The 16628-nt window shown below is 46.0% G+C and overlaps 1 protein-coding gene across 14 annotated transcripts in view; it reads left to right on the forward strand.

Moving 5' to 3' along the window:
- ARHGAP26 (Rho GTPase activating protein 26) overlaps positions 1-16628 on the forward strand; it is a 327103-nt gene that overhangs the window by 101200 nt on the left and 209275 nt on the right. For all 14 annotated transcript variants that reach the window (XR_012160231.2, XR_012160232.2, XR_012160233.2 and 11 more), the window contains 3 exons: positions 1092-1221; positions 3044-3144; positions 6566-6660. Coding sequence is in view for 7 of the 14 variants with exons in the window: in XM_073355711.2 (XP_073211812.1) it covers positions 1092-1221; positions 3044-3144; positions 6566-6660 (326 nt within the window). In the remaining 7 variants the exon portion in view is untranslated. The remainder of the gene's footprint in view (positions 1-1091; positions 1222-3043; positions 3145-6565; positions 6661-16628) is intronic.

Consider the following 16628-nt stretch of genomic DNA (forward strand, 5'->3'; position numbering starts at 1 on the left):
TCAGAACTCAGATTTCCTGTGCCCTAGATCCTTGTCATGTCTGTCTCCCCTGCTCCTCTGGTTCCCAGTTTCCCTCCTGTCCCTGGCTTCTTATCCAGTCTACTCACCCCACATCCCTATGTCTTACTCTTGTTCCTTCTGTATTCAGTTCAGGCGGCTCCATCCTCCATGTTGCCTGGGCTGAGCAGAGCAGAGACAGGCTGCCTGCTCTCCGTTCCAATGCCCAGACCTGGGCCTGGCACAGTCCACAGAGGCCACCGCTGCAATTGCAGGAAAAAACCTGCTCAGCCCGTCTAGAGCTTGCAAACAGAGGATGGGATCTTTTGGGAATTAAGCTGAAGCTTTAACAAGTTTCTATTGATGTGCAAACTGTTGGTTGTTTTTTTTTTTTTATAGGGATTATAACTTGGGCAGATCTGAGTGATTCTCCACAGGAACGGCAAAAGGCACATTGCTGACACAAAAGCCACCCCCTGCCAAATTACCAGTCCTTACTCCAAAGCAAAAGGGCACTATAACTTTTCAAAGTTGTCAGAATTTAGCATGGGTAAAATGTACTTTTCCCCTTGCCTTGTTCTCAGAAATTACCAAATCATTTTGGCTGAAATTTTCCAATAACATTTAGCCTGAGGCAGATACCTGGCATAGAAAATTTCAGCCCAAACAGTAAAAGTTTGATCAAGTAACTGAAAACAGGGTGTTATAATGGGAAGTGTTAGATAACCTGATTAGTTGGCAGTGCTGCCAGCCACAACCATAACTATCATCATTAAAAATTATGAGATGAGGGAACAGAGACTCCAAGTAAGCCAAGCATGTGCTTAAATCCACTCATATTCATCAAAGTGTTTTAAATAGGACGTAAGTCCTAGTGAAATCAGTGGGGTGTAAATATGAGCTTCGGTATTTTGCTGAATAGGGATGGACTTCTGAACCAGGGTGGCATGGAAAATGCATCAGATAAAGTTAGCCACTGTTCCCTGGTTGTCTCTATGTAAATTCCTTTAACAATAGCACACAGGTAGCGCTGTGTCTATTGAAAGCTCTGAGGAAACGTGGATAATGGAAAATATATTTTTCGAAAATCATAGACAAGAAGTCGTTTTGAAGGGACCCGGTCGGAGGTCGAGTCCTTGATGAGGAAGATGAAGGAGAATCCCGACGAGCACAAGAACATCAGCCCTTTCACAATGGAAGGCTATCTCTATGTCCAGGAGAAACGTAAGTGCGGTTGCCTTGAAGTTACTGAGCTGCTCTCTGCTGCCACTCAGAGGAGACTGAAGTGCAGAGTGGGAGCACTGACTATGCATCTGATGAAGTGAGCTGTAGCTCACGAAAGCTTATGCTCTAATAAATTGGTTAGTCTCTAAGGTGCCACAAGTACTCCTTTTCTTTCTGCAAAACATCATGGTCCATGTGAAATGGCAAGAGGTGGCGGGATTGGGGGAAGAAATAAATCCTGTCAATTCTTGAGTTGGATTTGAATTACAGGGCTAGGGTAGCCACTTGTGCAGCTTTCTGCAGGAGCATCCCCCTGTTGGCAGGGTGGGCCCATGTTCTGGGAAATTATCTCCAGCTCCTTCAGTTTTCCCCCATGATGACTCTGCAGGTGAATCCCATAGGACAACCAGCATATGAGCTGGTTCCATGGTTCACGCCTCACAGTTCTCCTTTTACCAGCATTTGGGTTTTTTGCACCCAATGAGGTAGTCTGTTCCTGCTGAGCCTGTTAGCTCCTTGGCGTACTCTCTTTGCTGTCCCTGAAAAATGAATTGTGTCTAGTACTAACCAGAATAGGTGGGGGCTATCCCTACAGCACTTTGCTCTGGCTGTGTAACTTGGAAATTCCCTGAGTCTGGCATGGAATTTGAAGCCCATCTTAGCAAATTGTCTGATCACCTTGGGTGGATAGAAGTAAAGGTCTTGGCACTGGAGAAGATACTGCATTGAACAACCCTGCCGTGGTAGGGGGAGGAACTAGAATCCAGCTACTAGGAGCCTGATCCAAGGGTCAGGAAAGACTCCTAAATGATCTACTAAGTCAATTCTATCTTTAATTTCTATGAAGAAGAAGGGTGGCCCAGTCGTTCATCTCTAACCTGGGATTAAGAAGACTGGTTCAATTCTCTGCTCCACCCTCTGTGTGGCCTTGGGCAAGTCACTTGTCCTCTCTGTGTCTCAGTTCCTCTCTGTAAAATGGGGATAACAGCAGTGCCCTACCTCACGGAGGTGTGCGAGGGTAAATACATTACGGATTGTGAAGTGCTCCGATGCTATGATGATGCGGGCAGATAAATATGTAGATAGAACGCCAAAATTGGTGATCTCAGGCAAAAGTGGGAAAGCAGTTAGTAGGGTATCTTCCTTAAAAGTGAGAAACTTGTCTGCAAAAACGGTCTGGAGTCTGTACAGTGGGATAAAAGGAGAACCTCACTAAATGCCCACTTCTGCCTTGCGAGGAGAGTGAGTAAATGCTACATTCTAGGAATAATCTGAAATGACATGGAGGCCGATGATAGTGGGTAGAGCCAATATAGTAGACTGAGGAGTAATTTGCTCAAGTGAAACTGCTGAAGCCTCATTCCTTGGTACATTGCAAAATTGGATGGAGCCAAGCTTGGAGAATATACATGAATGACTAAAGGTGGGCAAGATAAATACTAACAGGTCTGTTCTGTAGTTTTCCTGTAGCTAATTCTCTGATTATATCATGGATTATGAAACTAAAGCTAATTTAGCAAATTACCAGGTCTGTCCATAGGAAGCAGCTTGGCCCAATGGATGGGTCACTGGGCTCGGAGTCTGGAGACTTGGATTCTATTCCCGACTCTGCCAGTGATTGATTTAACTCTGGATCTCTGCTTTCCCCTCCATGCAGTGGGGATTATCGTGCTTTTACTCGCTTTTGTAAGGTGCGTTTGAGAACTATAGATGCAAAAGTCTGTATAGTTGGTCTTAGGCTGTTTAATTGTGTCTTTGGTAACAACTGCTTTGTAGACCTTAGTTAATTGTTAGAAATCTCAAAACTTAAATTCCATTGTAGGTCACTTTGGGACCTCTTGGGTGAAGCATTACTGCACGTATCAGAGGGAATCGAAACGAATCACTATGGTACCATTTGACCAGAAGTCTGGAGGAAAAGGGGTGAGTGGAAATATGCCAAGTCACCCTAATCATCATTTTCTGGGGAAGAGATGGTGTGAGTCTTGCTCTTGGCCCAAGAAAGGTTGGGTAGGGAGTGCCTTGTGTCTGTCAGTGACAAGCCCTTGAAACTGTCAAAACTGATGGATTTCATTGGTGGGTTCTATCCAGTCTTCTAAGTCTCTTCTCTCCCCACTAACCTCTGCTAGAAACTCTTTTATAGCAGAATGACACAGTAAAGGGTTGGCACCTAAGTTTTCTTATCTTTTGAGGCTGACACCCCAACTTTTCCCTGGGGGAGAACTCTTTGTTGGAAAGGCCACTGCTGCCTTTCAATCAGAAGCTTTCCCCTCCAGTGAGTACTCTAAGGAGTTGTTAACATCCACTCTCTCTGGCACACACCCACATCACTAGCTAATTAGTCACTGAAAGGGTGGCTCAAAATAGTAATATGCAGATATTGCAAAGAGAGCCTCAGGGTGCTGATTGAAAGAGATGTAGATCACATCTCTGTGGGTACTAACAAACTATGTAAACCATCATGCTGGGGAAATACATTGTTTACTCTGCCAATGTTAATTCAGCAACTGAGTAAGAGCTTGTCTACTTATGGAGCTATTCAAGAATAAATCCACATGTACAGACCCTAAAGGCTTGTCTACTTGGGGACGCTCAGGAAAGTTAATCCGAGTTAATTAAAGGAGAGAACTGAAAGTGGATTAGTTAAACTTCACAGCCCCGTGTGGACACTCTCAGAAATAAAGTGGCCTAAATTTGGTGTAGTGTAAGAACATAAGAATGTAACAATGGCCATACTTGGTCAGACCAATGGTCCATCTACCTCAGTATCCTGTCTCCTGACAGTGGCCAGTGCCAGATACATTCTTCACTGTATGAATTTATATTTCTTTAACCAAGCAAAGCACCTACAGAGATCAGTCCCCCTTTTAAGGGTGACCTGATCACGATACTTCAGCTCCCCTACATTTCAGTAATGGCAGAAATGTCCCCTGAGATTAATATATGGGCTGTCTAGCACCCATGGCTCTTTCTATACACTCCATCCCAGGTAGAATGGACTCCCTTCCATTGCTTTCTGGTCTTTAGCATGACTCCTTGCTTGGGGATGCTCACTTCACTTAGTGCTTGTTCACAGCAGATGACCTTTTCCCCCTGCTTTAACTGTACCAATATAAGGTACTTTTATACCAGTATAACTGCATTGCACTAGAGCTTGTACCCTGCTAACTATATCTGTGAAAAACCACATCCCTAACTGACACAGTTATACCAGTATGATTGTCTAGTGTAGACTAGCCCACAGTGACTCTGCTATAACAAATACTGTAGTTTTTAGAGGCCTTTCAAGTCATCCCATGCCAGGAATCTTTCTGAAGCAGACAGCAGCAGCAGAAGGGAGATATGTGACCTCTCTTGATCAGCAGAGGGATCTCCGATGAAGTGAGCTGTAGCTCACAAAAGCTTATGCTCAGATAAATTTGTTAGTCTCTAAGGTGCCACAAGTCCTCCTTTTCTTTTTTTAGAGGGATCTCTGTTGTAGACTGTGGAGGCTCTGTTTGTTGTCAGCCTGTTTTCATCCTCTCGGGAAGCCACCTCAGGCTATGGCTGGAGCCAAATACTAATCAGTTTAAAATTGCTTTCTCTCCAAATGGCATTCTTTGAATACCACTTCCCTGGCAGCAGTGGGCAAATCCAGCTAACTTCAGGGAAATGAGTTCAGGAGTGGGGCACAAGCTAACTCTGTTGATCCTCTTGGCAGAATTTTTGCAGTCAATGTGGAGCAGGGGTAGGCAAACTATGGCCTGTCGGCCGGATCTGGCCCTTCAGGGCTTTGGATCTGGCCCGCAGGATTGCCCCCCGTGGTGCCACAGGCCCCGTGCCACTCTCACAAGTGGCCGGCACCACATTCCTGGGGCCTCGGGGCGGGGGGAGGGGCAGAGGGCTCTGTGCATTGCACTTGCCTCCAGGCACTGCCCCCTGCAGCTCCCATTGGCCGGGAACAGGGAACTGCGGCCAATGGGAGCTTTGGGGGAGGTACCTGAAGGCGTGGCAAGGGCAGTGCATGGAGCCCTGTGGCCCCCTCCTCCGGTCCGCGGTTCCAGCTGGCCGGGCGTGGCGTGGGGCCAGGGCAGGTTCCCTGGCCCCAGTGCACCCTGCTGCCACCCCAAAGCCGCTTTAGGTAAGCGGTGCTGGGCCAGAACCCAAACTCCTCCTGCACCCAGTCCCCCAACTCCCTGCCTGCACCCCACACCTCTCCTGCACCCCAACCCCCTGCCCTGAGCCCTCTGCTACACCCTGCACCCTCCTCTGCCCCAATCCCTTGCCCTGAGCCCGTTCCTGCACACCGTACTCCCTCCCACACCCTGCCCCGTCCTGCATACAATTTCCCCACCCAGATGTGGCCCTCGGCCCAAAAAGTTTTCCCACCCCTGATGTGGAGGGTTCGTTAGAACAGGCTATTGGTGTCAATGTTATTCTATGCCCCTAATACATTTTCTGGAATGGTTAATATCAGTGTTGTGATTGTCCAGCACGACTGGTCAGTGAAGCGTGAAAAAGGCATGAAAAGCACAGGAAGTTTGTAAACTCAAAACTTTATTTATTTATTTATTTTTAAAAATTGAACCATCGGTGTTTTTTAAAAATTCACCTGAGACATCAAGAGCACACATCAGACGGAATCACTCAACAACTGTCTACATTCACCTTGCATTAAAGAAAAACCTGTGCTATGTTTGTTGTCGTAATTACTCATACATGTCTTGGGCAGTGTTACGGTAAAAAGGATCTTTATCATGTCCCCACTGCATTTCCTCTTCTGTGCTGGTAAATGTGTGCTCAATTCGCATGCATTTTGTTCAGTGAGTTGATATATAGTTTTAATGTATTATCTCTAGGGCTCTGTGTCTGTCACGGAGGTCGCAGAAGACACAGATTCTGTGACTTCCCGCAACCTCCGTGACTTCTGCAGCGGCCGGTGTGGCTGGCCCCGGGGACCCCCGAGCAGCGGCCGGTGTGGCTGGCCCCGGGGACCCCCTGAGCAAAGGTCCTGGGGCGGCCCACAGCAGATGGTGCTGCTGGCCCCACCCCCCTCCCCCAGCAGTGGTCCTGGGGTAGTTTGGAGCAGCTGCTGCTCAGCAGCCCCTGGCAGCGGGTGCCACTTCTCTCCCCTTGCACCCCCCCGCCCCGCCAGATTTAGTCAGAGGTATCTATAAGTCATGGACTGATCACTTGGCAAAGATTCAAATGCTGTATTTCCAGGGAGTGTGGATATTTCAAACCTTATGCCACAAGCCATCCCCTCTGGGGTTAATACATATTAATCATAATTCTAGTAGGCTGAGTGTGTGTAATATACACAGTTCTGTTCTGAACCTAATCTAGAAGTCCTGTATCCTTGTAGGGAGAAGATGAAGCAGTCACACTCAAATCCTGCATACGCCGGAAAACTGACTCGATAGAGAAGAGGTTTTGCTTCGATGTGGAAGCAGTGGATCGGTGAGTGGGGAAGTCTTCTTTTCTCGCACCAGTGGACGGTGCACAGCCTTAGAGCACATAGACTTTGATTTACTTACTGAAGCCCAGCCAAGGACTCAAGAATATATGTCTGTGCACACGTGGCTGTACCAGCAGCAATATGTGCATTACACACAGACCTACTTGGCCTTGTTGGAAAATCCTTGTTACTCTGGGGGCATTCTGCACCAAAATATTAAAAATTCTCTGCACAATATTGTAAAATTCTGCAAATTTTATTTGTCAAAATAACACTACATAGTCATGCCAGTTTCAATTATTTTGGTAATTTATTTCAAAATACCTGTCAGCAAGTATGTCTGTAACCAGACAGACACACACACACACACACAAATTCCCGCAGGAGTAGAGAGTTAAAGAACCCCCTATGACAACCCAGTTCCTGTTTCTCTGCCCCCCGCCCCCGAGCCCAGCTAGGGGGCGAGATACCCTCAACGGAAACCCAAACCCCACTTTGCCTCCAGCATTTATAATGATGATAAATATATTAAAACGTGTTTTTAATGTATAAGGGGGGTCGCACTCACAGGCTTGCTATGTGAAAGGGGTCATCAGCACTAAAGTTTGAGAACCACTGCTCTAGCTTCCTCCCCCGCGGTGTCTTCTATGTGCAGGCTGGGTTCTGCCGAGTCCAGTGGCGGCTAGCAGCACTGCTGCCCATTTCTGTGGGGGAAAGGAAATTGTGTGCACAACGTTAATTTCTGCAAACTTCTGCCTTGTGCAGTGGCGCAGAATTCCCTCAGGAGCATCTTGTGCAATCTGAGCAGTTAGTTTCTCTTATCCCTTAGTCACACACTCCATAAATGGAAGCTGTTAGTTGCCTCAACTCCCTCCTCCCTACTGTTTTTGCAGTAGGGGCTCATTGCAAGATGAAGCACTAATTCAATATAAGGTGCAGTGTTTACTCAAATCTCACTCCTTTTAATGGGTGTCCACTTTTGCAGAGTCGGATGTTAAGTAGCCTTCACAATGGAAAAGAAATTCAGCCTGTGTGTCAGAAAAGTCCATTTACATGGCGGAGACACTGCGCATCCTTTCCGTGTCTTGTGTTTGTATATAACATGACTTCAGCTTTTGTGCTGGAGAATGGCTGTTGCAGATTCACTGTGGATGGCTGACTGTAGAAATCCCATGCTCACATCCAGTGCATGACACTTTAAAGTTTCGTCTTCTGATTTCTGAAGAAGATGGTTTCTGTAGCCTGATATGATTTATCATAGAACATCAGGGTTGGAAGGGACCTCAGGTCATCTAGTCCAACCCCCTGCTCACAGCAGGACCAGTCCCCAACTAAATCATCCCAGCCAGGGCTTTGTCAAGCCTGACTTTAAAAACTTCTAAGGAAGGAGATTCTGTCACCTCCCTAGATAACGCATTCCAGTGCTTCACCACCCTCCTAGAGAAAAAGTTTTTCCTAATATGCAACCTAAACCTCCTCCACTCCAACTTGAGACCATTACTCCTCGTTCTGTCATCTGCTACCACTGAGAACAGCCGAGATCCATCCTCTTTGGAACCCCCTTTCAGGTAGTTGAAAGCAGCTATCAAATCCCCCCTCATTCTTCTCTTCTGCAGACTAAACAGTCCCAGTTCCCTCAGCCTCTCCTCATAAGTCATGTGTTCCAGACCCCTAATCATTTTTGTTGCCCTCCTCTGGACTCTTCCAATTTTTCCACATTTTTCTTGTAGCGTGGGGCCCAAAACTGGACACAGTACTCCAGATGAGGCCTCACCAATCTTGAATAGAGGGGTATGATCACGTCCCTCGATCTGCTGGCAGTGCCCCTACTTATACATCCCAAAATGCATTGGCCTTCTTGGCATCAAGGGCACACTGTTGACTCATATCCAGCTTCTCGTCCACTGTAACCCCTAGGTCCTTTTCTGCAGAACTGCTGCCTAGCCATTCGGTCCCTAGTCTGTAGTGGTGCATGGGATTCTAAGTGCAGGACTCTGCACTTGTCCTTGTTGAACCTCATCAGATGTCTTTTGGCCCAATCCTCTAATTTGTCTAGGGCCCTCTGTATCCTATCCCTACCCTCCAGTGTATCTACCTCTCCTCCCAGTTTAGTGTCATCTGCAAACTTGCTGAGGGTGCAATCCACAACATCCTCCAGATCATTAATGAAGATATTGAACAAAACTGGCCGGAGGACCGACTCTTGGGGCACTCCACTTGATACCGGCTGCCAAGTAGACAAGGAGCCATTGATCACTATCCGTTGAGCCCGACAATCTAGCCGGGTTTCTATCCACCTTATAGTCCATTCATCCAGCCCATACTTCTTTAACTTGCTGGCAAGAATAGTGTGGGAGACCGTGTCAAAAGTTTTGCTGAAGTCAAGGAAGAACACGTCCACTGCTTTCCCTTCATCCACAGAGCCAGTTATCTCGTCATAGAAGGCAATTACGTTAGTCAGGTATGACTTGCCCTTGGTGAATCCATGCTGACTGTTCCTGATCACTTTCCTCTCCTCTAAGTGCTTCAGAATTGATTCCTTAAGGACCTGCTCCATGATTTTTCCAGGGACTGAGGTGAGGCTGACTGGCCTGTAGTTCCCCGGATCCTCCTTCCCTTTTTTAAAGATGGGCACTACATTAGCCTTTTTCCAGTTGTCCGGGACTTCCCCAGATCGCCATGGGTTTTCAAAGATAATGGCCAATGGCTCTGCAATCACACCCGCCAACTCCTTTAGCACTCTCGAATGCAGTGCAGCCGGCCCCCTGGACTTGTGCTCATCCACCTTTTCTAAATAGTACCGAACCACTTCTTTCTCCACAGAGGGCTGGTCACCTCCTCCCCATGCTGTGCTGCCCAGTGCAGCAGTCTGGGAGCTGACCTTGTTCGTGAAGACAGAGGCAAAAAAAGCATTGAGTACATTAGCTTTTTCCACATCCTCTGTCACTAGGTTGCCTCCCTCATTCAGTAAGGGGCCCACACTTTCCTTGACTTTCTTCTTGTTGCTAACTTATCTGAAGAAACCCTTCTTGTTACTCTTAACATCTCTTGCTAGCTGCAACTCCAGGTGTGATTTGACCCTCCTGATTTCACTCCTGCATGCCCGAGCAGTATTTTTATACTCCTCCCTGGTCATTTGTCCAATCTTCCACTTCTTGTAAGCTTCTTTTTTGTGTTTAAGATCAACAAGGATTTCACTGTTCAGCCAAGCTGGTCGCCTGCCATATTTACTGTTGTTTCTACACACCCGGATGGTTTGTCCCTGTAACCTCAATAAGGATTCTTTAAAATACAGCCAGCTCTCCTGGACTCCTTTCCCCTTCATGTTATTCTCCCAGAGGATCCTGCCCATCAGTTCCCTGAGGTTGTCATAGTCTTGCTTTTCTGAAGTCCAGGGTCTGTATTCTGCTGCTCTCATTTCTTCCTTGTGTCAGGATCCTGAACTCGACCATCTCATGGTCACTGCTTCCCAGGTTCCCCTCCCCTTTTGCTTCCCCAACTAATTCTTCCCGGTTTGTGAGCAGCAGGTCAAGAAGAGCTCTGCCCCTAGTTGGTTCCTCTAGCACTTGCACTAGGAAATTGTCCCCTACACTTTCCAAAAACTTCCTGGATTGTCTGTGCACCGCTATATTGCTCTCCCAGCAGATAGCAGGGTGATTGAAGTCTCCCATAAGAACCAAGGCCTGCGATCTAGATCTGCGAACTTCCGTGAGTTACCGGAAGAAAGCCTCATCCGCCTCATCCCCCCTGGTCCATCAGTTGGAGGCTGACCCCTCCTCTTTTTTTAGGTAAATGAAGCATGGAAATTCCTGTCTCTTTAGCATTCTCTAGTAGGGAACCACAAAACCCAATGAGAAGCGATTGGCCTGTGTGACTGTTTTTTTCTAGGCTGAGTCAATAAAGGACTGTTTTCAGTCACATCATGTTACTATGTTTGCGGTTGCTGGAGAGGGGAGTCAGAAGATCAAAAGAGAGATTTTATTGTAGCTTCAGAATCTGCCTTCCTATGGACTAATTCGCTCTGGTCATAACTTGCTTGTGCACTGAGCAACAAAACTAAGCGTATAATTCTGAAATTAGTTTAGGGTTTGGAGAAAATTGAGTTGGCGTGATGGCATGGCTGCGGGAGCCCTCTGTAGATGGAAAGGCCCCAGGCCAACAGAGTGCAGGGGAATGTGTACTAGCTGCCTTGCTCAGCATCTTCCTCTGCCAGCTGATGGCTCAAGTAGCACTGGAGTAGCATCATTGCATTCTAGCATCTGTGCCATGAACATTTCTTTTACATACCACCACAACAGACTGCAGCTGTAATGAGCAACCGTTCAAAACAATGCAGTGAACACAGTGTGTTGTAAGGCGGTGTGATGTTTGACCCTCAATACATTTAAATTCTTAATGTGCTCTCGCTTATCATGAGGACGCCATCATTTCTGATGTTCACAGAAGTGGGCTTCTCCTGTACTCAGCCAAACAGCTGGCCTCCTTATGTGAGATCTCTCTTGCCCAGTCCGAGTGAGGGTCTCTGGTTTTCCTACCCACATGCATTCAGATTGCATCCAGCTGTGTTTATGTATTGGTTCAGTTAGTAGCCCAGAATTCTGTTTATGGGCTTGGGCAAATCACTTCACTTATATGTATCTCACTTTACCTAATTGTGCACTGGGGATAATAGAAAGTCTGTCTACTTCTCAGACTTTCTCTGAGGCTTGTTTAGGCAGTGTTTACAAAGTGCTACTTGGGCAAAGTATTTTTAATTACTAATTTATTTTGTTATGACTCAATGGCTTATGTGTATCTTGCATGAGGGAAGAAAGGGGGAATGGCATGGCAGTGGATTGGGCACTGCCTTGGGACTTGGGAGAGCTAGCTGGGTTCAAATTCTGATTCAGCCAGCCCCAGGCTTTCCTGCGTGACCATGATCAAGTCACTTAATCTCTTTGTGCTGCTTTTGCCACCAGTAGAATGCGGAAATGCTTCTTTACTTCCTTGGGCTGCAGTGAGGATAAAATCCATTTATGATTGATAGTTGCCCAGATATTAGTGATAACAGCCATAGAAGTGTTTAGAGAGAGGAAAATTCACGGTCTCCTTAAGTATTTATATCTCACCATTGCAGTGAAATCTCGGTGCTTCTAAAAATTCTATTGGTATTAAAATATTAAGAGAAAGGTAATGGTATGGCCACAGTTATAGTGATAGGCTAAAATCACTAACTGGGAGAGCAGAACTAAGCTGCATCTCAAGTCTAACATTCTGGAACACAATCTCTAGGTGGCAGTCTTGTATTTTTTTCCCATGTTCTATTTTATGGTCAGTGTGAAAATAGCAGTGCTGCAAGCATTGCATTTTGGGAAACTGGTATAATTTGCAATATATTGTAGAAACACCCGTGTGGCAATGGTGCATGGTATTTTGGAAAATAACCCCCATGAAAATTACTGTCAATTTTCTCTCCCTTCCCTTTCCAGCAGTAAAGGTGGATCAGCACTTTTAAAAATGAATGTCTGAGCATGATTTGTGGTCGAAAGCTCCCAAATGAGTACTGTGTTTGCTTTTTCTGTTTTTTTTGGCAAGGAATAAGATTCCAGAGTTCCCAAAGAAGACACAGTGAATATTTGGGGGAGCAAAACAGAAGTCTCAAATGTCTCCATAGTGCAAATAATTTTTATTTTTGTCTGTGGGAAGCAAACAAAGCATATTTTAACATTCTGAACAAAATGTATCTTGTAGGCTCATAATGAAGTGAGCCCCCCAAATGGCGTAATCCTGTTTTGCTGATCTGCTACACTGTGCAGTGGTGTAGTATACCTTGGTGTTTGCTAATGCGTATTGTAGTCTTTGCATTAAATCAGTTTTATAAGCCAGGCTGTAAGCAGGGCTAGCATATATGTCTTTAAAAATGAGTCCTTAGGAGAAGGAGCATTGCCTTTGGCTGATGCTGGCTTGATAATTGTCCAGGTGTTTGGTGTAATGTGGGTCAGAGCTTTGAGCCAGGTGCTGAGCACTTTTAACTCCAATTGGCATGAATTGGAAGTATTCAAGGTTTGGCCCCTTAATTAGCTGAATGTTACATTCATCAAGACAGTTAATGTTGTTGAAGTATAGCACCATTCTGCTAGAAAGCCCATTTATTGGTGGCTTGGGAACAGCTGGTACCTCAGCACTCCTGAAGCATGCAGGCATCCATTATAGCCACATGCTTTCTCATGGGCTGTTTCTTTATGTGCTGACTAATTGCTGAAACAGCATTAAGTAAGCTGTATTTCTACTGACTGAGTGGCTGTGAGTGTAGTGAGCCTGTTTTGGGCATCTGAATTATTCATGCGGGAGCAGCTCCCTATATAGTTACCCCTCCCCCCATAGTTGAGGCATGATGGGGGCAGGAAGCAGGGGAGGATACTGAGCTTCCTGCAGCTGGGGGAGATTTCTGGGGTTGGGTCTGACAAGGCCCCAGCCACTCCTTGTAAGAGAAGAGGAAGTCACATCCTCTCCTGCTTCCAGCCCAGCTGGGACTAGAAGCTGATCCCAGCTCTGAGTAGGAGCCACTGGTCGGGTGTCCCCAGCCCCATGATTTACCCCTCCACCGGCTGCTCCCGGTGCCTGAAACTATGTACCTGCGTTGCTAGGGAGTGGTGCATGACTGCTCTTGCAGTTTCTCTTTGCTTCCCTGTCAGAAAGTCATTTTTCTGCGGGGAAGCAAAGGAATCTGTGAGGGACATGAATTCTGCGCACATGCAGCGGTGCAGAATTCCACTCGGAATAAAAGAACATATTGACTGCATTTAACAACTACCCTTAAGATTCCTGTTATGTGTTGTGATCATGGGGGAATGTTTCTAGCAGGGCAGTACATGAGGCTTCTGCTTATGTTGTCAGTGGAGTGACCCTTCAAGCTCTCAGGCACTAAATCCCTCCTCATTTGCAGCTTTTTCTCCCCCTTCCCCTCGCATACTTCATTTTGGGGACTTGCCCTGTGTCTGGGCTCTGCTGGTTAGAGAGGTGCTGTTTGACCTGAGGATGGCTCCTGAGACTGACATAGCAGTGTGAGGTACGTCATTCTGCAAACGCAAGGTCACTTTGTCACTGCTTAAATCAGAACTGCAGACTCCTTCACCACACATTCAGCTTCTTAGCTCAGCCTTGCAGATTGTATGAAGCTGTTTTATGTCTCTTATAAAGCAACTTAAATTGTCTTGGCGTGATAAGATGCTACATGAGTCAAAGTTATTATCTTTTTCTCTTGCTTTCATTCTTTCTTCTTCTGGAAGAAGAAAAGCACTTTCCCCCCACCCCCGACCTTTTGAATTAAACTTTGGACTTTTTTGGTATTAATGTTGATTTTGTGCCTCATGTTTTCCCTGGATATTTAATCTTTTAAACCTTGCTCATTTTAAACAAAATTTGTGATAAGAATTTATATTGACTTCAAGTTTTGTGTCTGTATGCCTAATGTAGCAAAATGAATATAGATATTAAACGTATACTCCTGTACTGGGATTCCTTATTGTGAAAGGGAATGCTCACCAGCGATGCAGCCTAGTCAGGCAGGGTTGTACCAGATTGTCTTCCAAGCCTCCCCATTTCTTACTGTTTCTCTGCCTTGCTGTGGTCTGTCCTTCCTGTGACTCTGCCTTCTGGCCTGCTCATTATTCAAGTCTGTCCCTTCCAAGTTATGTATAAAGAGTGAAGGAGGCCAACAGGGCCCCCATGTTTGGTTGAGAACCTGTGGCCTAGACCCTTTTATCTTCAGGGTCTTTCCACCCCCCAGCTAGGTTCCCCATGTCAGGGCTAAGCCTCTGTAGTTGTCCCTCTTTAGGGGCTGATAGGGGAGCCTAAGCCCACCCTCTCCACTGGACTCCAGTCCAGAGCGCAGTGATAGGTAGGCAGCTAAATCCTGCACCCTGGGGTGTTATGCAGCTGCCTCCATGGATCACTTCCCACCAGGTAAAGATAAGAACTGAAACACAAAGATGGTCTCTGTTCTTCAGAGAGTCACAGGTCCCTTCTTTGTGGGCTTGGTCAGGTCTCAGTCATCGGCAGAGCCCGTGGTGCTCCTTCTCTGGAGCTCAGTGTGTGGGTCCGCTCATCTCCATTTCCTGCCGACCATTGAGCTACTCTGCTCCCCTTTTCATGTTCCCTATGCAGGTTTTTCAGGCGGGCTGGGGTGGGGCCACCTGGTTGCAGAGCAGCTCGTTAGCCCCTTCCTCTCCAGTGTGGGGTTTGTATTCCCCATCACACTTATGCATTAAAGTTTCTTTAATCAATTATTAATAAATTTGTATTAATATATTTGTATTAATTTATATTTAGTGAGATGGGCAGAGAGGGAATCTGGGTGAGGCTCCCCTCAGTGTCTCAGGCTGAGCATCTAAACTTAACAGCCACTCTTAGAAACTGTTGGCCGTAATGTTCATTTTACATGGGGCTTCACTGACTGAGCCGGCTGGCGCTGAGTCCATAGCTGTGTGTACTTAGAATGTTGTTTCAATTGTGAGCTCTTCTAGGGAGGGACTGTCTTCAGACTTGTCTGTAAAATGCCCAGTGTGCTGCTGGCACTGTACAAATAACAATAAGTGAGGTAATGTGCTGGGATCTTTTAAAATGTACCACAACCAGGAAGGCAGTTCCGTATACTAAAGCACCACAATATATGTTTCAGCAAATGAATTATGTGGGGGAAAATGCAAATGCATTTAAAATATAAATGGCATTTTAATTGTTTCACAGCCTCTCGCCCCTCCCATATTGTTAAAATGTCTGACTTTGAAGTAAACACCAATGGTTTGTTATCCGCTTAAAGGCAGAGCAAACATCTTTTATCACTTCTTATCCCATGCATGAGAGAATGTGGGGCATGAAAAACCTGTGTTGTCCTTACGAGACCTTATTAGGGGTTCCTGAATAATCTCTGTGATCTCTGTCCATCAAGGGAGAGGTTGGTACCAACCTTCCACAGTTCAAAAAGATATTTCTAGGAAAGGGTTCATCGTCTGCACTCAGCAAATACTGTTAATAATTATCCACCCACTAGGTACTGATTCCACTGTTAAATCCTCTTGTCTACCAGGTACAGAGCTTTGTTCCTTGTTTTGACAGTACTGGGATAGGGTTTAAAGACGTGTTTCTTTTCCAAATGGAGCGAAGCTTCTTCAGTGGTTTCCTCTCCTTTTGAAAATAGAGAAACTTCCAAAGCACTAAGCCTGTGAGTACTGACTGACTTACCGAGGGGATTAACAAAGATAACATACATTCTTTCTGGATTACTTGGGCCGAAACTTGTTGCAAGCCTGAGCAGCCCTTGTCCTCTACGGGGTAAACTGAGACTGGCTTTGTGTCTGTAATAGTCCTTGGTGAATTGTCTATTGGCAACATGATATTTGAGAGAGTGGATTGCAGGGTTTGGGCTTGGTCCTCTGCTGCTTGTTTATAGGTGCCCCAAAGCTGCAGAAAAAGGATCAGAAACATCAATCGGTCTAAAATGGAGTCTCTTAGTAATGTTTTACTGGCTAGCAGAGGCTCTGCTCTTGTCAGATGTCAAATAGACATCATTACAGTCATGCAGCTTTCATTCACCTGTTGAATCATCTCGGAGCAGTGCATGTTGGAAACTCAGGTTCTCACAGCCCTTGCCTGTTACTGGAGATGTAATACCAAAAGGAAGACATGTGGTGTCCTGAACACTCTTCTGACAGCAGCCAGAATAAAGCCTGTGATGTCAGTGTGCTTGTTCTTTTCTTGACTCACGAGCTGTATTTTGCTACAGAGAGCAGTGATCCTTCATATTGAGTTTTGCTGCAGTTCTGGGGCTGGAGCACTTGCCATGTATACAAAGATGAATGTCAGAAGTCCTCTGGTTAAATCGTTTTTGTGAGTGACGACACCCAAATATTCCTGCAAGGAGAGTTCCGACACACTTTTCCGAATGCATTCAGTCTCCTCCCCGAGCCTCCTACCATTGCGTGGTTGTATT

Source organism: Lepidochelys kempii, chromosome 8 (assembly GCF_965140285.1).
Source record: "Lepidochelys kempii isolate rLepKem1 chromosome 8, rLepKem1.hap1, whole genome shotgun sequence".
Classification (NCBI taxonomy): Eukaryota; Metazoa; Chordata; order Testudines; family Cheloniidae; genus Lepidochelys; species Lepidochelys kempii.